Source organism: Perognathus longimembris, chromosome 28 (assembly GCF_023159225.1).
Source record: "Perognathus longimembris pacificus isolate PPM17 chromosome 28, ASM2315922v1, whole genome shotgun sequence".
Taxonomy (NCBI): Eukaryota; Metazoa; Chordata; class Mammalia; order Rodentia; family Heteromyidae; genus Perognathus; species Perognathus longimembris.
The window spans coordinates 64,296,023-64,323,322 of record NC_063188.1 but is presented as its reverse complement, the minus strand read 5'-3'; the positions used below and the strand labels follow the sequence as shown (position 1 = coordinate 64,323,322).

Here is a 27,300-nt window from a genome sequence, read left to right as displayed (position 1 = left end):
CTTGGCTAGCCCTATAACATATAACAGCTACACCAGGCAGAGAGTTTACCAAAAATTACTCTTGATCACTGAAAAGCAATATCTGGACCAGGTTTGGAAGGTGATTTTAAATTGAGTAAGTATTTTTGTACAAGTACCCTGTCAGTAAAAAAAAAACCAAAATATTTGTTCTCTTAAGGAACTGCATGGAAAATAATCTTGTGCATTTTGCTAAATTTATTCCCACATTCCCTACCTTCTGGCCCAGATACCTTCAAACTTTGTTAACTTGAAAACTTAGTATATACCATCTCATTCCTCAAACAACTAAGAAAATAAAGCAAGCATGTATACATAGTAGCCCCATGTGCATGCAGCAGTAGACTTCCATTTTCAAAAGGTTTGGGTACAGCATAGACAGATTGATCACTTTGAAGAAGAATCATTTCATTTCCTTCTTCTCGTCACTCAATTAAAACCATCTAAGAAATCCCAACACAGAAAATTGGAATATAGACATGGCAAGTCCCCTTTCCCCACTAAGGCTCAGTTTTCCCATCATAAAGTTGGGAAAGTAGACTATTCTGGTGCTAACATTCACCAGCTCTTTCTTGGCTTGCTCCTAGAAATACAAATAGTGAAGACTTAAATGCTTTGATTTGCCTAATAATTGTAGCTACCTTGCTCAATTCACACCTAAATAAGGTATATTAGGTGCCTAAAAGTAGACTAAAGAGATAGACTGCTGAGGGAGTGGAATACAGAAAGGTTTTCTGGGCACCTTAGAAAAAATGGAACTGTGCAGCTATGGTTGCTTTGTTACTCAGTCTCAAGATCTCTAATCTGAGCTGAGCACTGATGGTTCATGTTTGTACTGCTAGCTACTCAGGAGGATTAGATCTGAGGGTGGTTTGAAGTCAGTCCCACCAGGGAAAGTCCATGAGACTCTTATCTCCACTTAACCAGTTAAATAATAAGCTGGAAGTGGAGTGAATCTATGGTTTGAATGGTATAGTGCTAGCCTTGAGCAAAAAAGATAAGAGATAGTCCAGGATCTGAAATCAATCCCAGTACTGGCTCTATGGTATTGCATTCTCTGGTGATGGGAGATCCTCAACTAAGAGATGCTTAGTACATTATCACCATTTCCTTCTTGTTTCCAGACCTACTTACACACATAATTCCTTCCTTCTTTCCTTAGCAGATCTTCTTCTGAAATGGTCGTATAAGTGGTTCTCAATTGCTCATCCAGGAAAAAGTTAGGTCTTCCTTTTTATGTGATTCATTTCTAGCTGTTTTTGAAAAGCACATATTGCTAATTGGCTGAAGGATGTAAGTACCTTGCTTACTTTTAATTTAAGAACACACATAAATATAACTGTCCAGGAAAGGACCTCCTCCCCTGCCCTGCCATGAATAGCTTTTTCAGAGTACACTATTAGAATAAATGCACAATCAAATCTCTTTTTGTCTGCTCTTTCCAAGGATATACTCCTAGTTTCTAAGATGGAATGTGGAAGAATCACTGAACTTGTCATTTTCTCTCTGACCCTTTTTTTCTTCCCACTTGCCTGGCTGTTCTTCCTTAAACATTATTTCTTTTTGTATTTTACAATTCTTGATTTCTCTGCTTTTAGTAAATAGTACTGCCCTGTTTACTCCTTCATCTCCTGAATCATGGAATTTTATAGGCCTTTCGCAAGATTAAAGTGGCAGCCAGTCCTCATAAGAGGAGAACAAGCATGGATCCCCAGCATACATGAGAATCTGAGGTATGAAGCATTTCCTTCAAAGGCCATTTGAGAAGTCTCTTTCCCAATGTAGACTGAACTCTGTGTATTGAGAATAACAACTTATCATGTCTGCAGTTTTCACAGCTTCTGTGATTTCTCTAGTTGGTATGCTAGCTCAGGCAGCTTCTGGTCATGCTCTGATGTCATCATGGACTATATGATCATCTTCACAGTTTCTTGTGTTAAAGCCAGTCCTGATGCCAGCTATCTAATCATTCACCATGCTCAAAAGAATCCCCGCATTGGTACCTGTAGGTCATAAATCGTGGGTGCAATAAAGTGATTCCAGTGCTACAATAGCATTCATAGTCTGTCTCTTTACAACATTTTTCTTCCATCTAACCATACATTCTTCCAGGCATTCAAGAAACAATTGCTTCATCTTTTTCATTATTCAATTCCTTTATCATTTAACAAGTATTTGTTGAGTGCCAACTATTTACCAGATGCCATAATCTATGCATTTATGCAAAGCAAAAACAAATAAGACACGCTTTGCTTTAAAATTATATAAGAAGGCTGGGTGCTGGTGGCTCCTACCTGTAGTTCTAGATACTTGGGAAGCTGAGATCTGAAGACAGCCTGGGGAAGGAAAAATCCATGAGACTCATATCTAATTAACAACCAAAAAGCCACAAATGGAACTGTGGCCCAAGATGGAGAGAACAAGCCCTGAGAAAAAACAAACAAATAAAGCTAAGGAACAGTGCCCAGGCTCTGATTTCAAGCCCTAGTACTAACACTCAAAAAAAAAAGACAGTGATCATGAATACCTTTTCCTTAAAGGATAAATAGGAAATTAGTGGGAAGTAACATGGAAAGGAAAGGACATGCAAGACAAAGAGTACAGTTTGACTAAAGGTACATAGACATAAAGAAATGCTATGAAATTTGAGGAACAGCAGGCAATTTAATATGACCAGAGAGGGAAGAATGGGGAAGGCAAGTTGTATCCACATTGAGAATGTACTTTGTTATTAAGCTTAGAAGTTTGGACTTCAGGCAGTTAAAGATTTATGACCACTAGACAAACACAGCCACCTAGCATCTTGTTCACTTTCACATTTGTTTTTATTAAGAGACTTCATGACAGCAAGAATGTTGTACTTGGTGAAGGCTTAGAATTTTAGAAAGTAAAATATACCACATATAGAGGAATTTCTTGCATCAAGTTTTGCTAAATATGTAAGATTGGGTCCTGAGTCTAGTTGTTTCCACTGATCCCAATAGGACTAACCATGTACATGAGGAAATTCTGACCCATAATAAGGCAGCTGACTTGTATAAAGAGCCAATCTCAATCCCCAAAGCCTGTTGTCTTTGTCTAGGACACCATTTCCCCATGTGGCTTCTGAGAAAAATATTTCCATTACATGCTCAAGGAAATATGATTTCTTGGCTCAAATGTAAGAGCACCTGCCTAGAGTTTAAAGCCCAGTACTAAGCTCACAAAAATAGAAAAAATAATTTTTACAATCAAATAAATGAAGGAAATTTGAAGATTATAATCTTTCTAGGGAAGATTTACAATGCTTATTAGCATAGTGCAGGGCCTGGAAAGTTCTGCCATAAAGTAAACTGAGGAACTTTGTAACTCAGTATTCCCACAGTTAAGTCAACTACAGACTCCCCCTTTTTCATAGATCACCCTGCACATATCCTACCAAAACACTGTTCTGTGTAATAACCTTTAGAAAATTTAGATACAAAGACCTTATCTTGTAGGCAGACAATAGGCCTATTCCAGATGTTGCAAGTGTGTGTCATCACTATTTAAGTGAATTAGATAAGAATATATTAGTGAGTGTATTTCTAAGATATATACTGACACTCAGCATCACACAAAATGAACACTAAAAATGGGTATCTAGGAATTCTACTCTAGATTTTAACCATCCTATTGAATCCCCAAATCTACCTAGACACACAACATGCTGCAACCACATAGTCACACTGCTAAAGTAGGAGATCTAGAAACCACACAATAAATACATCCCCTCTACCTCCTGTTTTACAGGAAGCACAATGTCATAAAGAATTAAAATGTGAAAGTTAATGACGAGGATTTCCTTTATTCTCCTTTGACTATCTAAACTGGAGCCCTAAAAGTTCTCAGGCTGGGGATGCAAGCAGTCAGTCTCAGTTCTGGGAATTGCTGCTTCCACACAGTTGTCAGATACCTGAATGTTCACACAGCTCTGCATGCGCAGAGAAGCAACATTGAATTTTGGTGTCAGCATTCACAATGTATGATCAAGTACTTAGGGTTTTATGGTTGTTGCTGTTGTGATGTTGGTTGTTGTTATTGATGACGATGATGATGATGATGATGATGATGATGATGATGATGATGATAAAATGATGATGATAAAAATAGGGCCACATGCATTCCAGGCAACACTATGTCACTGGACCATACATACAGTACCTTTTTGTTTTTTCAAACAAGGTTTTGTGGTGTAGTATAAACAATATGATGAATTCAGGTACAGATAGTACTTGGTTCTGTCCTGACTCTGTCACTCACTGTCTTGACCTCGGGCAAATTCTACATATCTCTGACCCTGTTTTTCCAACTACAGTGTGAGAATTATAAACTTTTTCTTGTAGAATTTCTGTACAAGGAAACTGATACATAGTAAGCACACAATAAATATCACAGTCCACTCTACTTATTCTTGGGATGAGCACTGGCTTTCCTTTAAGTTATTGGGCACCAAGGCAGATGGTCCTTTTTATGAGGTTACAGTATGGCTTTTGGTTCTTGATCCTTGGTTCTTTGGTCTCTGAATCATCCTTGAATTGACCCTTGAAATATTTTCTCTATGGTCTGCGTAGCCCCTCTAGCTAGCTATATGCATATTGTGGTTTTCAATGGAACTTATATGTTGGGAGAGCACAGATTCTGTCTTTTAATTCCTCCAAACTAAATTATCATGGAAAGTGTGTGTGTGTGTGTGTGTGTGTGTGTGTGTGTGTGTGTGTGTATTCTGTACTACATCTTTAAGCATTTGCTTTTGGGGAACTATGATTAGAAGTAAGTAATGTTTTCCATCAAAACTGATGGTATTTTATATCTAATACTTGAATGGGCATCAAACTTGGAAAATTTCTTTTTTTTTTAAGATGCTATCTTTATTAACCCAGGAAAGCACAATCACAGTTTATCGATGTTTTTCTCTCCTTTATTATTGCTTCTTTGCTTTCATAACAACTTGTAACCCTATAGAAAATACAATTTTAAATATTTATTCCTTCTGGTTAGAAAAGTAATCATGTTTTTCTCCTATTTATTTTAGACAAGGTACAAGACACTCCGAAATAGAAAGTAGAGATAAGAACACCACCCCAGAGCCGAAGCAATGCTTTATTCCTGGACCTGTCTCCAACTAGAGAGTAGAATCAGGGGGTTCTCCAGCCATTCTGGGCCTCCGTTGCTTTATCTGTGAAATGGACAAAAGCACAGAACCCACCTCACCGTGGTAGTTATAAGAGTTAAACACATGCAAAGTAATCAGAATAGTGCCTGTTGTGTTTGAAGTACGTGGGATGTTATATTTAAGCATAAGCCTAATCTATACAACCTTCAATAACATAATTCACAAGCAAAGCAAAAGCATATCTGGCTCTATAATTTGCTAAGATCATTTTTAACTTCTTTTTATAATTTCTTCTTTTTTATTTTATTTTTATTGTCAAACTGATGTACAGAGAGGTTACAGTTTCATATGTTAGGCATTGGATACATTTCTTGTACTGTTACCTCCTCCCTCATTCCCCCTCCCCCTCTCCCTTTCCCTTTCCCCCCATGAGTTGTTCAGTAGATTTACACTAAACAGTTTTGCAAGTATTGCTTTTGTAATCGTTTGTCATTTTTACCTTGTGTCTCTCGATTTTGGTATTCCCTTTCAGTTTCCTAGTTCTAAGACTTATATACATGGTTTCCAATGTACTCAGATAAGATACAGAGATAGTGCAGGTACAACCACAGGAAGGGGATAAAAGAGGATCATCAATAATAGAAGCTACAGTTTTACATTGCATGTTGAAAGTAATTACAACAGTGATATAACAGTCATTTCCATAACATGGAGTTCATTTCACTTAGCATCATCTTTTGTGTTCATAAGGGTATAGCTATTGGGCTCTTGTGATCCTTTGCTGTGACTAGCTTAAACCTGTGCTAATTATTCCCTATGAGGGAAACCATAGAGTCCATGTTTCTTTGTATCTGGCTCACTTCACTTAGTATAATTTTTTCCAAGTCCTTCCATTTCCTTACGAATGGGGCAAAGTCATTCTTTCTGATAGAGGCATAAAATTCCATTGTGTATATGTACCACATTTTCCTGATCCATTCATCTACTGAGGGGCATCTAGGTTGGTTCCAAATTCTAGCTATGACAAATTGTGCTGCGATGAACATTGTTGTGTTGGTGGCTTTAGTGTATTCTTGTTTGTAATATTTTGGGTAGATGCCCAAAAGTGGGGCTGCTGGGCCATAGGGGAGCTCTATGCTTAGCCTTCTGAGGAATCTCCATACTGCTTTCCAGAGTGGCTTAACCAGTTTACATCCCCACCAACAATGAAGTAGGGTTCCTTTTTGGCCACATCCCCTCCAACATTTGTCATTGTTAGTTTTCTTGATATAGAACATTCTTACTGGGGTGAGATGGAATCTCAATGTTGTTTTGATTTGCATTTCTTTTATGGCCAGTGATGTAGACCACTTTTTCATATGTCTCTTGGCCATTCTCATTTCCTCCTCAGAGAAGTCTCTTTTTAAGTCTTTAGCCCACTTTTTGAGGGGCTATTGGTTCTTTGCGGTTTTGTTTTGGGGGAATATAATTTTTTTAGTTCTGCATATATTTTAGATATGAGGCCTTTGTCCGTTGTTTGGCCGGTAAAGATCTTTTCCCAATCTGTGGGCTTTCTGTTTATCTTGCAAGCTATGTCCTTTGCCCTGCAGAAGCTCTGCAGTTTTATGCAGTTCCATTTGTCCATCCTTTCTTTGATTTGTCACATTTCTGGGTCTTTGTTAAGGAAATTCCTTCCTGTGCCAAGGAGCCCAAATGTTTCTCCTACTCCTTCCTTTAAACTTGGAAATTTTCTTCTTCAAATCTTTGAGTTTTAAAAAGTAGAAGGATTTTTTTGTTGTTTGATTTTATTGTTAGCATTCCAAAATCACTAATACAAAATCTTTCTCTTGCCCTTCATGTCATGGATAATATTTTTGAAAGTAGTAGGCAAAAAACTATGCATATAGAACACATAAAAAGCGTGTGTATATGTGTGTGTTCAAAAAATCAAGTATTTTATAAATATAATAATCAGGAAAAATTTCATTTTTATAACAACATAGCTTCTTATTTGAAAACACTCTACTTTTCATTTAATTTAAGAATACCACCTGTTGCTACAAATACAGGGTGTGTATTTTTAAGAACACAAAAGGCAAGCTGGGGTAGTGCTTGGCGGTAGATCACTTGCCAAGTATGTCTGAGGTTCCTGTAGCCATTTTTACTGATTTATTCAACAATTCATAGACATCCTCCACTGTATTTCCATTCTTCATTACCTCTGCCAAGAACCTAGCACTTGGCCTCAGGCCTCATCAGTGAGCTGAGGTAGTAGCTGATATGAAGATATTCAGTAAACAAGAACCAGATTTCTGCTTTTCCTGGAGGAGATACCAGACAGCCCCTCTCTTACAGCACAGGAGGAGATGAGAGGCAGACAGTTCTTCTTTCCAAAGTCAAGGTGACTTTGTTTCCAGGAACCCACACACTTGAACCTTTCATAAGGAAGAAAGTAAAATCTGAGCAGCAGTGCCTGTCCCTGCTGGAGTTAGGATAGTGGACAAAAGTAGATCTGACTGTCTCTTACTTTGGGCCTTAGTGCTCCTGTACTCTGCCACTACTCCTTCAAGTCACAAACTTGCCTCTCGATCAGGCATGACACATCCTGAGTTAGCTTCAAAAATTGCACTGATGTCAAGAAAGGGCACTTAGAATTGTAGTGTCCTGCTCTGCCTCTGCCTCAGGCCTTTTGTACTGAAAGCAGTTTCCTTCTGCTGAAGGTCCAGTCTGTGAAGCCAAGGGCAGAAAAATAGGAAACTGTTTTCTGTGCCTTGCCTGGGATCTGCCTTTCCCACAGTATCTCTTGTCCATTCTCTCCACATACACACTTGCTTGCACACACATGTCCATGAACACATATCATCTTTCTCTTTCCCTTGACTCAGAAATGTTTGGAAAAAGGCCAGGGGAAGGAATTCATCAGGGGGATTTCCCCCTCCTTGAGGCAAAATTTTAATCTCCAGGCCAACAAGAAGTTCCCCAGTGTGGTCTGAAAGGTTAATGTAGTTTATTTTTTAACTGTTTTTCTATTTGCTTAAATGTTGGGTATTTGTGCTACTGAAATTTTATTTTAATAAAACCATTAATACATCAATGGTATTTTCTTATTTACAACAGACTAACAGATTTCATATTGTTAACCTTAGGCCTTTTATTTTCCTCCCCCTACTCCCCCTCCTTCTCCTCCTCTTCTTCCTCTTTCCCTTCCCCTTCCTCTTCCTCTTCTTTCTCTTGCTTGCTTCCCGGGTCATGCTGACCTGTTCAGCATAGACTGTTTCACATTTGTTTTTAATGTCACTTTAAATTGTGAAAGCACGTATGCTCTAAATTCATGTAGTTACTTTTTCCAGTGGAAAAGCTTGGTATGCAAAAGCATTTCCAGGCTTTTCAATTTCATATGAGGTGTTTGGGTAGTGACTTTGCACCCCTTATTCACAATAGCATTTAGACAGTGAACCTCTTTCTCCTGGCTCAGTAGTCAGAGAAAGAAGACTTGGAAATCAGGTCCGGTGCTTTGGCAAGGACACACAACATTGCATACTTCTCTATTGTTAATTATTTTTACTCCTCCAAGAACTAAAAACCATTAGACTAAATAGTTCTACATAAACCTTTAAAGATAAAATTTGATATTCTTCCCCCTGGCTAGTCCTCTGACCCAGAATGGGGACTGGGAGGAGAATGGGGATGTGAGGGGAAGGACCAAAGAGCCGTCTTGCCTGAGGGAATTTGGTGTACTTATTAATCCCACTTGATTGCACACCCCCTGGCCCCTTGTCTCATTTTATGTCTGCCAAGGACTGGCTCAGCTCCCTGCCTTTTGTCTCAGTCCTAGTCTTTCCCCACCCAACTCTTAACTCCCACCACTGACCCTGCTCTTCATTATCATTCTATTTTACCACATGAAAAGCAGATTACTACCACCCTAGAAGTAAGGATGCCAGTCACTTTCAAGCTATGTGACCTTAGGCAAGGCCTTCAAGCTCCTCATCCATAAAATAAGGACTGGTTCAGAGAGGAAAGGAGGAAACAGGTGATCTTGGGCCTCCCAAACTTTTTTTCCCTGAAAGTAGTATTTTCAACAACATCTGACAGAATCCCAGCTGTAAGTATAGAATCTTTCTGGTTTGAAAGGACATACCATGGTTGAAGCCACATGTTTGGGCCCGCTTTGCCTTCCAGCGGAGGCCCTTGAAGGAATTTGTAGGGCCTTCTACTACTATATTAGGTTATTTGGAGCATCTTCCTCACTCTTGACTCTCTTATTAGACTTTAGTTATGGTGGAAATGCTGTTTTATCAATTAGCTTTGTCAGAAAGACGTTCGCCTGCTTGAAATAGAGTTTGGAAGTAGGGCAACAAGAACAATCAGTAATTAGCAATAGTGATAGAGATTATTGATTGGCCAACAGAACTTATTCTGTGCTGAGTATTTTTAGAGACATTTATGTTGGGGAAAATCACAACAACCCTGTAAGGTAGATCCTGTTATTATCTTGGGATTTGTGAAATCTGTTTGACCTTCGATCTTTGGAATCATGCAAGATGCCCAAGATGAAAGGCCATACTTTGCCACTATATGCAGTTTTTCAGAATGTTTTCTGCCTATATAGTCCATGGAGAATATCACAGCCTTCCCATTGGCATCCACTTTTACAGGATTCAGAGAGCTTTTACTAGACTTACCTTATTTCCTCCTAAGCATACTCTTGTATAGTAGTCAGATCATATCATTACCATTACATCAATGAAAAAAACGGATGTATAGAAGAAATCAATGGACATTCAAGGTCACCCATCATAAAAGACCATGGTGATAATACATCACAGGCCTTTTTCGTGAAGAACATTTTAGAACTTCAGTGTCATTAATGAATTGTGCTTCCTGAAATTTAGTGCACATTTCACTATGCTCAAGATTTTTTATTCTACAACACCACAGTATCTGTATTCCTTGAAACAATCTGATGAAGCAGGAACTGATCTTCCCATTTAAAAATGAATTAACTGAGGTACAGAAAGGTTGAGCATTTTCCAAAATCACACAGGTAGTCAGTGACAGAGCCAAGGTTATGAATGAGACTTTTTGACTCCAGAGCAGTGCTCATAATTGCTACTTTTTTCACATGTGTATAGAAATAAACAGCTGGAAAGGAAAGGGACATTCCCATGATTCTTTAGAAGCAACCCTGATGCATAATCTAGTATTCTGTTATTCTAATCCTAGAGCTATAAAGTGAGATTCCCTAACTCTAGCTAAGGAATCTTCCTAGGAGAAGGAAATATAGTTGTTCTGATTGAAGCTAAGGGCCAGACATTTGGCTTTCCCAGGTCAAAATTAAAGTGTATGATTCTGTTTGCCCACACCAGTATTGAGGGTGGGGGATATACACAGTCATCCTCTAGGCAGGTCATCAATCACAGTCACTTTTCTGACTCTTCTTATTTTCATTCTCCAAGATTTTTTTCTGTTTTTGGTTTTGTTTTCCACTCATTTATCTCAGTCCCTGACATGGAAAGATATATGAGTTCCTGACCTTTAGATTTAAGTATTATAATATTGGAAGCATTTTGCACACACACACACACACACACACACACACACACACACACACATTTGCATGTATTCACAAAACTATAGCCTAGTCTGGCTTCACAGATAACTGATAGTCTTGCACCAAAGCGTACCTTTACATTTACTTAGCATTTCAAATTACATTTAACCACCATCATTTAACCTCCTCTGTGTACAATTTAATATACACCAACAAAAAGAATTCACATATAAAATTACATCTAAGATTTGACTTTAGTTCTGCAGGCAGTCATGTGTCCATGTAACTCAGTTATTAATGTCATAATGTCTTATCCTTTCATCTCCTGCTTTATCTTTGTCCCTTAGTAATCCTGCTATCACATGTTGAGTTAGATTGCCTGTTGCCAATTTATTCTTTACTCTTTAGGAATGGATGGAGACTGAAGAAACCATTAGGAGAAATATTTTGTGCCAGGCATTCTTTGATTTAGACCTCAGGAGTGACCTAAGAAATAGATGGCAGCATCTCCTTTTATAAATTAGAAAATGGAATGTAGGGAAGCTAAACAAAAGGGGCAGAATAGTTAAGCTAATAATTGGCATAGTTGGGATTTAAACCTATGATTGTGTGACTCTGAAACCTACTCTCTCTCTCTCTCTCTCTCTCTCTCTCTCTCTCTCTCTTTCTCTCTCTCTCTCTCAGTATTTGGGATGGAACTCAGAGTCAGGTTGCTCTTAGATTTTTGCTCAAGTCCAGTGCTCTACTACTTGAGCCACAGCTTGACTTCTGACTCTTCGGTGATAAATTAGATTTTAGTGCCAAGATGGCTTTAAACCAGGATTTTCAGATCTCAGCCTCTTGACTGAAACCGAATTTATTCCCTGTACCACCTTCCATAAAGAAAGTGTATTGGTGTTCTATTGCCATATAATGTATCTCCACAAATTTAGAAGTTCCCAGCAGTATCCAAGAATCAGCTTACTGATCTGCTAGTGTCAAGTCTGGCATAGTGAACGAGATTCTCAATTCAGCATCTCATAAGAATGAAATCAACACATTGGCCAGCCTATATTTAATCCACAAAGCTCATATCCTCTGCCAACCTTACATGATTATGACAAGATGCAGTTTTTTGTGGTTTTAGGACTAATGTTCTCATTTCTGTTTATTTTCTGGTTATTAGCCCCTCTCAACTCCTGGAGGATATCCTTTCTTTGCCATGTGAAGCCCAACATCTTGAAAGTCAGCAAAAAGAGAATCTTCCTGGTGCTGAATTTCTCATTAGGTGAATGTCTCTGTAGAAAGGACCCAGCTCTTCTGATTAAACCAGACCTGTCAATGCTAATTACCCTTAGAAGTCAGCTGAATTGGGACCTTAATTATATCTGCCCCAGTCTTTTCACTACATCTACATTATTGCTTGATTATGTACCTGAGGACCTGAGAAATATTGAGGGCCAGCTTTGAAATCAGTCTCCGCAGAATATGATCCCATGATAAGATATGAGGAAGAGAGACACCCTTTACCTTTATTAGAGAGAGTCAAAGTTCTTTGAATTTGAATACTCCACAACCCATCTACACCTCTTCCTTACCATGGATCAGAAGGTGTACATGTTGAATAGGAAGGAAGAATGCAGTTGGGACAGTGCCAGGCAGTCACAGGGCCAAGAGAAGTTACAGATTAATCACATCTGCTCCTTAAGAACACACCATGAATCCCAATGTGAAAACTCCCTGGAACTATAGAGAGAGCACCCACAGAAGTATGGTGCCCCTGGATGAGAAATGAGCTTCCTTTAGGATCCAGGTAGATTGGGCCCCTGAAGAGCAGCTAAGAATGGGGAAGTATCTTCAAAGGTCTTTTCTTGTGACTGCTCTGACCAAAGATGAAAAGGGATGGAAGAGATGAAAGGTAGCTAACACATGATTAGATAACCATCCACTTGCACTACCCTCCTCTTCATTCCTCTATTTAAGTAAGCCAGTGAGCCTTTGCCTTGACATAGTGGCCTGTACTTCACACAGAAGAGTTAGATTTGACTCTGGGGCTCAGGTGCAGGGAAAGGGAGGGGAACGGGGGTAGCCTTCATGGATGAAAACAAGGCCTTGGGTATTGAGTAACAGCTGAGACTAGCAAGTCTCATTTTCTAGCATTCCAAGTTGTCTAGCTATATGCTGGCCTCTGCCACAGAGACAGAACAGAGAATCCCTTGGCAGAATGAGTGGAATCTAATTTCAATTATGTTCAGTACAGTCACCCTCTTTAGGCAGAGGCCAGAACACCTGGTGCGGCTTAGGCCCCTGTGGCCACAGGAACAGCACATTACCCAGGCCCTGGAGAGAAGTAGAAATGGGGCCTTTCTTCACCAAGCTGATGTCTTATAAGTCTGGGAGAAGGTGAAAATGCCAGCTAAATTCTCATTGACACTTTACAGAAAGGAGGAGGGATTATTTCATCTTGATGGATTCTCCCCCACAGTCTCTGCACATATTGATCTTGCTTATAATGAGTTTGCATAGGTCCACAAGTCATAACTCCACTGAGACCTGAGTCACTGGTGGGAGAGTACACATGACAGATCGTATCTCATGGATCTAGCCAGCACCAATTGCTCTGTACATTCCTCCACCTTTTGCAAAAAGCCAATTGATACATCTGTATATAATTCACTTGGGGTTCTTTTCTTCATCAGTAGCTTGAGAATAGTATGGCAAATGGAACAGCTGCCCAAGAGAGCAGTCTATATTCAAAGCACTGTGCAATAGAACTTTGTGAGATTAAAATGTTTTCTATCTTTGTTGTCTAATTTAGCAGCCACTGGCTGCATGTGGCTGGTGAACACTGGCAATATGTCCAGTGTACTAAGGGAGTCTGCTTTGAATTTTCTTACATTTCAAGTCATTTAAATTTAAGTAGCAACGCATGGTTTAGTGGCTATTGTGTACTGGACAGTGCAGGTTTCGAAGGGAGCTCAGAGAGGTGTATAACTGGGTTAGGACAAGAATAAGATGGAGAAGCAGTGAATTACAAAAATTTTAAGCTAAAACAAGTAATCTAGTTCTAATACCAGTTCTGCCACAACATTATTTCACCTTCTCTAAGTCGACCCCCTCCCCCCAATATTGTATTTAAAAGGTTGGGCTCATATCAAAAGTCCCAAAATGTTGACTAAGGATTGGGCTCAACTTTAGAATATAAGAGTTTCAGATAAGTAGGAAGGCAATAAGACATGCATTCCAATTCACTGCACAGAGTACCAACCATCTTCATACATATACTTTATATACACTCATACACGCAAATACACACACACACCCTCATACTTTGTTACCTATGTAGCCCTTAAAGGTATTTCAATGTGGCTGAGACCTCTGGATTAAAATAAAATTTTCTACAGACTCTTCCTGTTTTCTCATGCTGTGACTCTTTATGCCATATTAGTACATGAAATATATCCCTATTTAGGCAAGTAACAGCTATATTCTTATCACTTTTTATCTATTCCTTTCTGGATGAGGTACCAACAACTAAAGTTCAGGGTGAAGGGTAAAGATGGCAAGCAGGGAAGATAAAGCTCTAGCTTTACCTGTCTCCCCTTAATTCTTCTTTTAGGCTAAAACTGTTAAGGTTTCGTGCTTCAGACACCTTGATAAGGCATCATGAAATAGACAGAATGTGGACTTTTAGTCAGCAGAGAATGCTATGCTTATTGGCTTCTCTTTTCTGATAGCTCTGTTCTCTCTGCTCATTTGAAAATCAGAAATAGAAAAGATCCCTAGCCCTTCAGAGTGCCATAGAATTAAATAATGTAAGGTGCTTTTGAATGGAGGCCCATAGATAGCCCTGAAAAAGGATCTCTTTCAGTTACTCAGTTACTCAGGCACAAGGCTAATGGCACCTCTATTGTATGCTTGGTTAGAAGGGGTACTTGTATGGTCTGGCAACTCCTAAGTTCAAGACAAGAAAGTACTAATGATGGAGAGGGTGAGGTCTTATCTGTAGGAATGGCATTAGGAACAGATTGCATAGGAATTACTAGTCTGTGAACTCAATGAATTTACCAGATGACGAGCTGATTGCATAGCCCAAGCCTCTAGCTCTAGGAGAAGATGGAACTCTCCTCATACCATGCCTCTCAGCATAAGTCCTTGGTGGGAGATGGAAATTATCAGAGAATGTGAAGATATTGCTACTGATCAGCCAACTCCTAGAGAAATGATCATTGGAAAAAAAGTCTTCTTGTACTCAGAGTTACTTTCTCAGTCTTTCTTGTTATTTTCCCCTTAGTTCACCTCTCTGTTCTCCTCTTGTACTCCCCAAATCCACCATTTTCCTCTTCCCTACCACTGTTGTTGTTGCAAAAATGTCATCCATTGTTGCACTGATTAACTGAGTGAGGACTATGATTGGAGTTTGCACTGTGGAACTTCTTTTTCAAATTGGAGCTGAAAGGTAGGTTCAGTTATATATGTTTTTCTACAAGAGAAACAGATGAACTGTGCATGTAGTTGTAGTAATTTACTGAAATTGAGAAATCAATTGTTTTTTCTTATACCTCTTTTATTTCTTCTTATTATTTTCTTAAAAGGATAAATGAAAAAGTGGTATATGATCTCGACCCCATGCCTCTGCCTATATTAGACCTTACAGTTATGGCCATTTCAATTATTTATATTTATGTTGAAATAAATGTTAGGGAAAAATAGTATGAAATAGACATTGGAATGCCCAAAGACCTCAAAGTTTGTGTGTGTGTGTGTGTGTGTGTGTGTGTGTGTGTGTGTGTGTCTGAGAGAGAGAGAGAGAGAGAGAGAGACAGAGACAGAGAGAGACAGAGACAGAGACAGAGAAGAGGTAGAGATGGACAGATTAAAACAGACACAGAAATTACATGTCAGTAAATCAGTACTGAAAGTTTGATTTGGAAATTCTTGTGGTACTGTAGAATAATGTTATTTCTAATAACCTTTGTAATGGCTGCCTTTTTGCGTCATTCTCATTTTATACACAAATGGTAGAGGTAAAGACACTTCGTCATTTTTTGATACTATTATAGATTGCAGCCCTTCTTCACTTTCTCCCTCTACATGTGCTAATGGAGAAAATCGATATATGTTTTAGTACATGTTCATCTATGGGTATAATTCTGAAAACATCTAAAACTCTTGATAGTACTCAGTGGGAAATAGAATACCAGAAATTCCCTGTTCATTGTGCCCAAAGTGAGGTGATAGAATTTAGTAGTCTGAGGATACAAAGAACATTCAAGACCATTTGTTTAAACCTCATTCCCACTCATGCTTGAATTATCAACTGTTTTGTACCTACTTTTGGATCATTTACAGTAACATGAGTGCCTGGAAACCTTTCTGTCTCCAGAGAGATGTGATTATTAAAATCCAAGTATTCCAAGTCTCTATACTTCTTGATATTTCTTTGCTACTCTGAAAGTAAATCTAGTCTTTCCTCAACAAATTTGCTTATCTGATCTCTTTTCCTAACAATCTACTAGACATAGACACATTTATATCACTTTACTGGTATCAATATTTGTCTACGACTTGTAAGATAAAGCCTTAATTTCTTACTATGATATAGATGCCCATTTAAAATCAGGCTGCATTTTTATAACCTCATAAATAACAAATAATTAATCTCATATATGATATGTGTACTCCATCCACATTGATCTCTGATTGATCCCTAGGACACTTCTCAGTGGTTACATTAATACCATTTCTACACATCTCTACCTGGTGAAATCCTCATCAGTCTGCATGCACTACCTTTGGTGTAAAGCACCCATGAACCCCACCTGTGCAGTGTGATTGTTGGCCCACCCTCTATCTTTGTTTGATTCATCTACTCTAGATCTACCAAGCTGATATTTTCTATTTAGATAGGATCATTTATCTTGTACAGGAATATTGGGAGGCCTATCTCCTTTTTTCACTCTTAAAATAGTTCTAACAGTGGGGCTGTTGCATGAATGAATGAACTATGAACATCTTTATAAATGAATTACTTAAGTGTCCTAGGTATGAGTTTTGAAAGATTCATTGAGACAGAGACTAATCAAAGAGTATACCTGGTTACTCTAGCATGAGGATCAGGGAAGAAAACAGGTTTGAAATTTGGGGCTTAGCAAGGATTTGGGATGATGAATCTGAATGAGCATTTGTCCTTAAAAATCTCAAAGTCTATGACCAGGCAGAATGAACATTCTTTTCTTCTTTCCCTAGCCCAAACCATTTTCCTAACCTGCTGTGTCTATATGTTTTGAGCCACTGATGGTAAGTTCAAATTTCTCTCCTCTCCCAATAGCCCGTAAACTGAAGAAACTTGGCAATCTAAAACTACAGGAAGAAGGAGAGAGCCCCAGCGCCAGCAGCCCCACAGAAGAGCCATCCCCGAAGATGACAGTGTCACACATTGAAGGCTATGAGTGTCAGCCCATCTTTCTGAATGTCCTGGAAGCCATTGAGCCAGGCGTAGTGTGTGCTGGACATGACAATAATCAGCCTGACTCCTTTGCAGCCTTGCTCTCTAGCCTGAATGAGCTGGGAGAAAGACAACTTGTACATGTAGTCAAGTGGGCCAAGGCCTTGCCTGGTAAGGAAAAGGAAAAGGAGGGTCTGGGATAAAGGATGCCATATTTAATGAATGCTCCTATGAACCCAAGTATTCATTAGGATATGCAGTCTTCACGATAAACTTATGGGGAAGGAATTGCCATCATCTTTAAGTACTGAGGGCTTTGAGATACAGAGAGCAAGGTAAAACATCATGACAGTGTCTCCTGTGGAACATAACATTTTCTAAAAAAATTTTGTGTGCTGGTCCTAGGGCTTGAACTCAGAGCCTAGGAGCTGTCCCTGAGCACTTTTTTTTTTAAACCACTTAAACCGTAGCACCACTTTTGGCTGTTTTTGCTGGTTAATTGAAGATTAAGAATGTCATGCACTTTCCTGCCCAGGCTGGCTTCAAATTCCAATCCTCAGATATTAGCCACCTGAGTAGCTAGGATTCCAGGCATGAGCCACTGTTAGCCTGCCTAAAGTTTTGTTTATGAGCATTTATTTTGTATAAAACTACAGCAGATACATTGACATATTCTCATTCAACTTCCTGATGAGAAAATTTCCCCATAATCACCTATCTATGGACATGTGTCTTACGAGGCTGTTCCAGATGTGCACACATATGTTCCACATGTGCACACATATCTTTGGGGTAACCCAAAGATAATCTTGAGCCTGATTGACATTCTGTTTTCTCTATCACTGTAGAAGCTGTATTACAGGAACACTTACAATATAGTGTGGTAGAAAGAACATAATCTGGAAGTGATCAGAGTTGAGTTCTAGTGTTTGTTCTACTGGTAACTCATTTTGTAAGCACTTTATCCTCTGGGTGTGTCTCTTCATCTCTATAAGTAAAGGATGTTTTGGACTAAATGAACAGTTTTTCAATTTTGCTTTAAGGAGCTTTCATTGCTCATTAAACAACCTTAAGAATCATAATGGGAGCAAAAGTTAGATGGCAACATATTGTCTGACTTCTTGGCTACCACCTGTGCTAGAAAACTTCCTTCCTAGGTCATCTGTTGTTTAAACATGCATGCTTATACAAACAGAACAGCTTTAGAGATCCTCTAAGGATTCACAAACTTCCTTCAGTAGCCACATGCTTTATTTCTCAAAAGCATTGCATACAGGTGCAAGTGAAACTGATTGATTTAAAGCCAGAGTCTTTGGTCTGGGCATCATCAGCCCAGCTTCTTCCTCACCACCCCAGGTAAGTCCTAGGTCACTCTTGCATAATCATGTGGTTCTAGGGAATGCAGTTTAAAAACCAGCGAAGCATATGCTCATTAAAGATTCTCCTAATCCTGAGATTATATGATTCAAAGATTCTTTTGAAATGTCAACAACCTAAATCTCCTTCTGTTATGTCAAATATTAACCTACCTTCTAATAATAATTGCTATTCAGATGGATATTTATATTCATAGTAAAAAGAGCAGCTTCCCAGATATTACCTAATTTCATTCTCATAAGCATCCTATGAAGTACAACCTCTTTTATCTTATTTTACAAAGCTGTTGACATTCTGAGAAGAGGTATGATTAGTTTACAGTGACACAGTCAGGAAGTAGCATTTCCAGAATCTGAACCCAGGTCCTCTCCTGATTCCAAATCCCCTCCTCCTTTCACTCTCACTAGTCTGTTGTAGCATTCAGTTCTGTAATTCTTAGCTTGCCAACTTTAAGGGCTGAAAACATCATTGAGGACCACTTGGGCCATATGGTGGGTTTGCTGCTTTTGAAGATATTCATGTTGACTATCAAGCCTTTTTTGTTGTTAATTCAAACACTCAAGGTCCCATTGCTGCCACTAGACTATCCCTAATACTTTTCTAGCTCACGGTGCTGAGGTTGACTAGCCAGTAAGATCACTGGGAAGAAGGCCCAAGGACTCTGGCTGCACATGCACCATGCCAAAACTGAGCGTTTCACACAGGGAGGAACAAATATAAAAAAGGAATAAAAACCTGTTGTAATTCTTATCACTTCTTTAGCTGAATTCTTTGATGCCATGTACTGGATAGAGATTCAAAGTTTAATTTTCCCAAGCAGAGTCTAAATACTAAACAGGACTCCTTTTGGATGCAGACCTTTATATACATAGATCTCAAAGCAGTCCTGTGAATCATTATTTCTGTTTCCATATCACAGCTCAAAGAAGTTAATGAATTTGATCCATTTGTGATTCCACAAATGGAAACAGCACTTAAACTCAAACCCTCTTGTGTCTAATTGGATGCTTTTGCCAACAACTTAGTGCCAATCACCATGGCAGAATTTATATGAGAACCACTGGCCTACCCCCCAAGATAAGAATTCATTTCCTTATATTAACAAATTTGCAAGTTAAAATCAGCTCACCATCTTGCTTTTCAGAGTAAATGATCTCTGACTGAATAGGTTAGAAGAATAGCTTCAGAAAGAAGTTGATTAGAGCACTTATAAGAACTATTCATACTGTCAGTAATCACCAATGAGTTCAAGTGATTTTGCTCAGTTGACAGACTTGAGTGCCTGTCCTGTCCAAGGCACTGTGCTAATAACCTACTCAGATAAATTTTGCTGTAAGTTTACCATAATAGTAATAATGTCTGAAAATTACCTCATAGGGTATCTGACACATTAATAAATTATAAAAAATAATTGGAGGCAGATGAACAGATGGTATTTACACAGTGTATTTAGAATCACATGTATCTAATTTGGTGTCCTCACTCTACACTGGTTATTTTACCTTAGACAAATCACATGTCTTCTTTGTGCCCATCTTTCTTCATTTGTAGAGGTGGTAGAACAAGTATACCTTGGCAATTGTCATCAATACAGAGATTATGTATAAAGTATCTAGTACTGTACCTGAGGCATGGTAGGTACTGTGTAAATGATAGCTTATTATAATGAAACTTGAGTGCTAAATTACCACTCTCACAAATCTCAATCTAATCCTAGAATTCACCCCAATGGACCCCAATGTTGACTTGTCTTCTTTAAAGACCTTGGTAGCAGGCTCACTAGAGCAGCACAAACTTTCAAACTGACCTTGCTTTGTGCCTGCTCTCCCAGCCTAGACATGAAACAACAAGTTTCCATGGCAAATTGCTCATAATGATGCTGATTAGATCGTAATAAGAAAGCAAAGAAAATGCCTCTGCTCCCTCTAACCAGTTTGATTTATTTCAAAGTCTTAGGATGACTCTTACATTTCTTCAGAACAGCCTACCACAATGACAGATAAGTCTTTAATAACTGAATTCCTGAGGAAATCTATAGTACTGAGGCTGCTATTTCTTCTAGTTATCCCTTGCTAACTATTCAATCTAAGAAACTGGGCATTCAAGAGGAGTTGTGTATTGCAATCAGAATAGAAGGATCTACAGGTGAATATGCCAACTAGTTATACATATTAGCCTTGTGTGCAGTTCTTAGGATTGAGTGCTAAGCACCTCTAAGGACAGTGCATTAGTACCACAACAAGACTAAAATTTCTCTTTTTTCACCTCTGTGTTAGTTCTCTGGTACATCAAAGTTGGAGAAGCATGTCTATTCTCATTCAATTGCATCTTGTTTCTACAATATACCTTTATATTGACATACTCCATTAGAAAATCAAGGCTTACCATCTAAGGTATTTTTTTCTTTTCTGCTCACTGTCTCCCACTACAAAGATTCATTTTCAGACTCACAGGCCTGTTGCCCAGGTGATCCTTGGATAGTTCTTACTTGCACCCTACTTCTTATGTCCTACTGGGAAGGGTCAGTTCCTGACATCCTGTACTATAAAAAGGCTACGGGAAGGAAATACTCTGGGGTCTGAGGCTCCAGCCAGTCTGTTAACATGTCAGTATGGTAAAGGTGGGTTGCAGAGGCTTTGGACTTCAGCTAAGGATAGTGCAATGAGAGATTTTAGAATCCTTAATGACTGGGAGATTTGAGACCTAAAAGCAAAGGGGAATACAGATATGCAGGTAGATAGGGACCAACCAAGCAGATCATTCGATGGTAACAGCTTTCAGATGTAAGCCTATGTCCAAAGGAAAGCTTGTGAGTTTGTGGCTCCTGAACTGTGGATGTCGATGGTGAAGTAGAAAAGGCGCTAAAGCAAAGAATCCAAACACTGGATTCAAGAGCCACTTCAGCTCATGTTGATTTTGTGACATCAGACAAGGCAGCTAACTGTTCTAATCCTCACGTTCCATGTTGATAAAAATAGGTGTCACATTGCCTATCTGGGTTATGGTGAGGGTTAAATGGGGTAATCTACAGGAAAGTGAGAAGCTTGTCCTAAAATCAAGGAAGCATTCTTAATGAAATATAGCAAGACAAAACAGAGAATTCCAGATTTGGAAGAAGAAAAGGTGCTGGTATGGATGTGTTATGAGTTGGATATATGTATAATGTCCAGGAGAATCTGGCTATCTATGGCTTTGTGTTCTTGTAGAGGTAACACCTGGGCAGCTCTGTTCTCTGACTTTTAGGGAAGTCATTTGGAAATCAGCTAATTCCCATATCATAAAGTACAAAAAAAATGGAGGTCCTTAACCCATTTGGTTAAGTAATATTTCTTACTTGGGCAATCAGATAACTGAAACTTTCTATGTACTAGAAAAACACAGATAAATAAGAAGAGATGGTCCCTGATTTCACGAAGGTCCAACTCTTGTGGGAGAGGCAGATGTGTACATAAATTTCAGTTCTGTGAAATGAGCTTTGTAATTGGCTAGAGCCAAGGTACAGTGCAAAAGCAAAAGAATATTCATTAAGCCTTCTGCTTATACAAGTTGGAATAGGCTTCACAGAGGAGGTGGATTTTGAGACAAGACTTGAAAGATGATGAAGTGTTCATCAGATAGAAAACCTGGAAAGAGGGAGTACATCCTAGCCAAAGGCAACTGCTTATGTACAGATAGCAGAGCTGCAGAAGCCTGGGAAGGCATGAAGTGTTCAGTAAATTGTAAGTTTTTCAGAAGACCTGTGACCTAATTATCAGAAGGCAAGTGACAAGAAATCAGTATAAAAAGGTAAGTGTCTGAGGACAGCAAGGTAGAAGGATAGGAAACCATCAGGGCCAGAATTACCTGTTAAGTAGAAAAGAAGAGAGAAAGTATGGTGCAGAAAGAGGGCCAGAGAAACGACAGGTGGTGTTCTGAAGGCAGTAGTTAAGTTCCATATGCATTTGCTAATGTAGACTAATGTCCCTCTCCTAGGATGGTTATAAGGGTCAAATAAGATTATAGCTAGAAACTGGGCACTGGTGGCTTATGCCTATACTCCAAGCTGTCAGAAGACTGAAATCTGAAAATTATAGTTCAAAGTTAGCCCTGGTAGCACAGTCCATGAGACTCTTATCTCCAATTAACAGCAGAAAGCCAAAAGTGGGGCTGTGACTCAAATGATAGAGGTTTAGCCTCGGGCAAAAATGCTAACAGATAGCATCCAGGCCCTCAGTTCCAGGCTCCCTCCCCCCCCCCCCCCCCACACACACAGAGTTACAGGTATAAAAGACATTTGTGAAGTGACATTTGTGGGAGAGCTGGTAATTATACTGCAATCTTTCCAAAGGTCTAGTGATCAAGAGCATGGACTTTGAAGTCAGACTCTTTGGCTACAGAACTTGGTCTACCAGTTACTAGCTAAATGATCTTGGATATGTTTCTTGACCTCTCTTGTTGCTCACTTTTCCTGATTCACAGACCAGAGATAATGAGAGTTGTACAAGTTATATGAGCTAATGTAAGTAAAAGGCTTAGACAAGAGAAGTCAGTGTACTCTCTTCCAAATGAAAATGCTCCATTTTCCCTCCATCATAGTCTCTTTTAAACAGCTCAATGAAGTATGGAGGTCAAGGAATATTAGCTCTGCTATATAGTCTTTTCTCACCCCCCCACCCCCTTCCCTAACAACCAACACTGATGTCTCTGGGCTTCTCTGGGGCTACCCAAGTGCCAGAAATTCTCAGCTCAGTAGAAGCCACAATGTGTAACTCAGCCCATCAACATCTTGGATGATTATGTATCTACCCCATTTTTCTCCAGGCTTCCGAAACTTGCACGTGGATGACCAGATGGCAGTCATTCAGTACTCTTGGATGGGTCTCATGGTATTTGCCATGGGCTGGCGGTCCTTCACTAATGTTAACTCCAGGATGCTCTACTTCGCTCCTGACCTGGTTTTCAATGAGTAAGTGCTCCTAGTATCAGGCTTCGATCCTTTGGCTACAGCTGAAGGCTATTGTTGGTCATCATTTGTAGTGCAGACACTTCATGCAAGGACTGTGCTGGTTACTTCCTAAATCTTATGTCTTTAAGTTTTCATGATAATTTTATCTTCTCTTTTTATAACTAATCTACATGGTTATATATAGATGGTGAAGTTTGGTACAGCCAAATAAAGTGACCTTGGCTCTACTATTTTCCTCTTCTTAAACATACCTGTTCCACCATCAGTTATATTTGTCTTTCGTCAATAAATCCAAGGGCTCACATTTTGAAGTTACATTTTTCTCCTGTAAAAATGGAAGCTATTGGTTTGACTATTTCCCATATTTATCATCTTTTGACAAGATCCTTAATTCCATGACTCAGTTTTTGAATTAGTTAATAATAACAGAGCCTCCTTAAACAGGAACTGACAGATATGCAGGGTAAAGAGTAAAAATAAATCCTTCGGTGATTCCTTCTTTCCTTATGAATAATAGTCCCCTAAATCTGAGGTCCTTTAGTGACACTGTGAATAGAGATGACAAGAATATTCCCAAGAACCTTGAGCTACTTTTACCATAGAGAATCCTTTCAGTAAGAGTTGGAATTGACATTCCACCTCCTTCAACCCTTTAACCCAGAAGAACCTTAAAATAAAATCTACAGGCCAGTGATTCCTTACAGTACAACAGGGCCATGCAAGGCAGTGTAAGTTGTCCCCAGTTGCCCTCACTCACAACCCTGCCAACCGTGGTAGCCAGATCTATGAATAGCTAGTGGGATTTTGGCATGAGCTGCTCTGTGATTTCCAAACCTCTAAAGAGTTACCTATGATGCCATCTTCTGAGGCAGACCTTAAAAAGGCTCCTAACTGTTCCTCTCCTACTATCAAGCCCCTGTTGCCCTTGAATGATTGAATCGACTTTCTCAGCACCTGTTCCAACTTCCCCAGAGACCTGAGACCTTTGGAGTTCTGCAAAGTGAAAATTGCTTCTTTGCTAAATCCCCATTTCCTTCTCTGCCCCCAAGTAAGCATGTGATAGCCCATCTTAGATTTCTAGTTCAGTCTCTTTCATCTCATCAAAAGGTGCCCCAAAGTCCCCACAGAGTCAGAGGCCTAGATTCCCCCACATCCTGAGGCTTTTGAAACAACAGGTCCCTTCCTCTTGTAGAACCACTCCATTAGTATTTGGGGACCCCTATAAACACCCAGACCAGTATGTATCAACATGGATGCTGTTAATACTTTTTATTGTGCAAGACACTGCATATTTGAATATATTTAGCATCCCTGGCACCTATACACTAAATAGTAAATAATATTTCAGTCATGCTTACAGCCTAAACTGCCCCCACCCATTTCTGACACCAGCAGTTCCCAGTTGAGAGCCACTTCAGGCCTCTCCAAGTTACTGATGGGAGACCTGAAGAGAGTGAAAGTGACTTGTACAAGCTAGACTATGACCCTGTGCTCTTCTCTCTAATACCAAGCCACATTTTCTTTTTTCCTTCCCTCTTTGTGGCGAGTACATGGTGCGTAGTTAATGGACTTAAGGCCAACTGTATGACCATGAGAAGAAATACTGAACTTCTCTGAGCTTCAAATCCCATCTGTAAAATTATGACTAGTACCATAATAGCAATGTTATATGTTTTACTTATTGAGCACTTAAAATGTGCCAGGAACTATGTTCAGTGTTTTCCAATCTTCATATTCCCTCATAGCCCCTCATTTTTATTCCCTCTACCTCTGCTCAGCTGAATTTTGGCCTTTTCTCCCACTTCTGATTCTCTTCCCCATCTGAATTATTTGCCTTGCCTTTTCTCTTCTCCTTTCCTCTCCACTTTATTTCAGGGGCCTGCAGCAGTATTCTAAGAATCCCTATGTGAGGACTGTGATTTTTATGGTTAAAATTTCTTCAACAAAGACATAAAAATACCATGGGACCAGAGTATGAGCAGAAACAGGCTCCAGAGACATCAAATCTTTAAAAAAAAAAAAACCAAACTTTAGGGAGCCACTCACTATGCCTCATGCCTGTAATATCAGCTACTTGAGAGGCAGAGGTATGAAGATTGCAGTCTGAGTCCAGGCTCAGGCTAAAACTTGAAATCCTTTCTGAAAAATAACTACAGCAAAAAGGGCTCTCTGGGGTTGTGGCTTAAGTGGTAGAGGACTTACCTAGCAAGCATAAAGTTCGGGGCTCAAATTTTAGTACTGCCATGAAAAAATTCTCCAGTGTGAAAGAGGTTAAAGCAATATTACTATGGTCAATTGACTTGTGATACTAGCTAAACATTTCCCTTTTCTAGTTGGATTTCATCCTGACCTGAATAATTCAACATTATCTATCTGACAACTTTTGTCTTCTACTAGGGCAGCAAAAAATCTCTCTGAGCAAGGTTGCCGAGCTATCCCCCTTCTCCCCCCCCCCCCCCGCCCCCGGCAATGAGAGCCCTGTTTTCAATATGGACCAGGCTAGTGGCTTGAAAATCAAAATGTCAAAGCACAGATCTAGGAGATCTGTGTCATCACCACTTCAGTAGGTGTCAAATTCTCTTTCCTTATTTTACATACTACAAAACCAATTATTGTCCTACACACACACACACACACACACACACGTGCACACACATACACACACACACGTGCACACACACACACACACACACACCTTTAATTTCTGTAGTGCTAAAATCCAGAAACTGTGACCATTCATGGATCAGACAGGTTGCCCCCTGCCCAGAAGCTGTCGAAGCCTTTACCACTTCCCCATATAATTTATAGGTGATAATGTGATGATTTGTTCACAAGTCACTATGCAAAAGCAGCTCATAATATTTACGGCTCCCAAACAAGGAAAGGAACCACTGACCTATAGGAGAATGGGATCCCTTCAGCAGAGACATTTAGATTAGAAATTGAAAACCCTTCCTAGAAGATTTAGAAGCACTGGGATTCATTTCAAAAGGACAATGTGGAATCTCCATTGCTAGGAGATTTTAAAAACATGATTAAATTTCTGTTATGGAAAATGACAGGCACGAGTGTTGACAAGATCAACACTTATGGTCACTTGCAAATCCTGGTGTCCTTTAGTTAAGACCCAATTGCTGGGTCCTCCCTTGTAGAAATCCTCTTAAGATAGGTTGCCTAGAACACAGGCACTGGCTCTGACTGTAACTTGGATATCAGAACTGAATTCAGGGAGACTATGTGCCTGCCCTATTGTGTTCATTTGGTTACGTTTTCCTGCCTCAGGAAACAGAAGGGGCATGTAAACATGGAAATTCCATGTACTAACCCATATCCTGGACAGGAAAGATGAGTAGTTATCAGGATTTTTGGAGTTTGGAAAACAAAAAAGAACAACCTTGCTTCTTGTCACTGAAGTATCAGCAGGAGAAGAAGCAAACTTTTCTTGGAGAATCTGGGAAGGGAGGGCAATGAGAAACATTTCCTCAGAATTTATTGAAGCCTCTCTCCTGATTCCTCTTTTTCCTCTGTGTGCCTCCTGTCTAGGTACCGCATGCACAAATCCCGGATGTACAGCCAGTGTGTCAGAATGAGACACCTCTCGCAAGAGTTTGGATGGCTCCAAATCACCCCCCAGGAATTCCTGTGCATGAAAGCACTGCTACTCTTCAGCATTAGTAAGTATCTAAAAGTACAGAAGGGGCCACTTACTCCATTTAAAGTTGATTAAGGAGAAGCCAGATACTGGACATTTCCTTCCTTCTTTTCTCCTCCCCTTTCATTTTCCCTTAGCACCCTTTGTTCTAACAAAGACCAATTTCATGGCTAGAGATCCATTTCTTTGGGAGAATACAACCCTCACCAGATCC

General features: G+C 39.4%; 1 protein-coding gene across 1 annotated transcript in view; it reads left to right on the top strand.

Moving 5' to 3' along the window:
- Ar (androgen receptor) overlaps nt 1-27,300 on the top strand; it is a 172,534-nt gene that overhangs the window by 142,085 nt on the left and 3,149 nt on the right. The window contains exons 4-6 of the mRNA XM_048336808.1: nt 16,996-17,283; nt 23,290-23,434; nt 26,978-27,108. Of these exons, the coding sequence (XP_048192765.1) occupies nt 16,996-17,283; nt 23,290-23,434; nt 26,978-27,108 (564 nt within the window). The remainder of the gene's footprint in view (nt 1-16,995; nt 17,284-23,289; nt 23,435-26,977; nt 27,109-27,300) is intronic.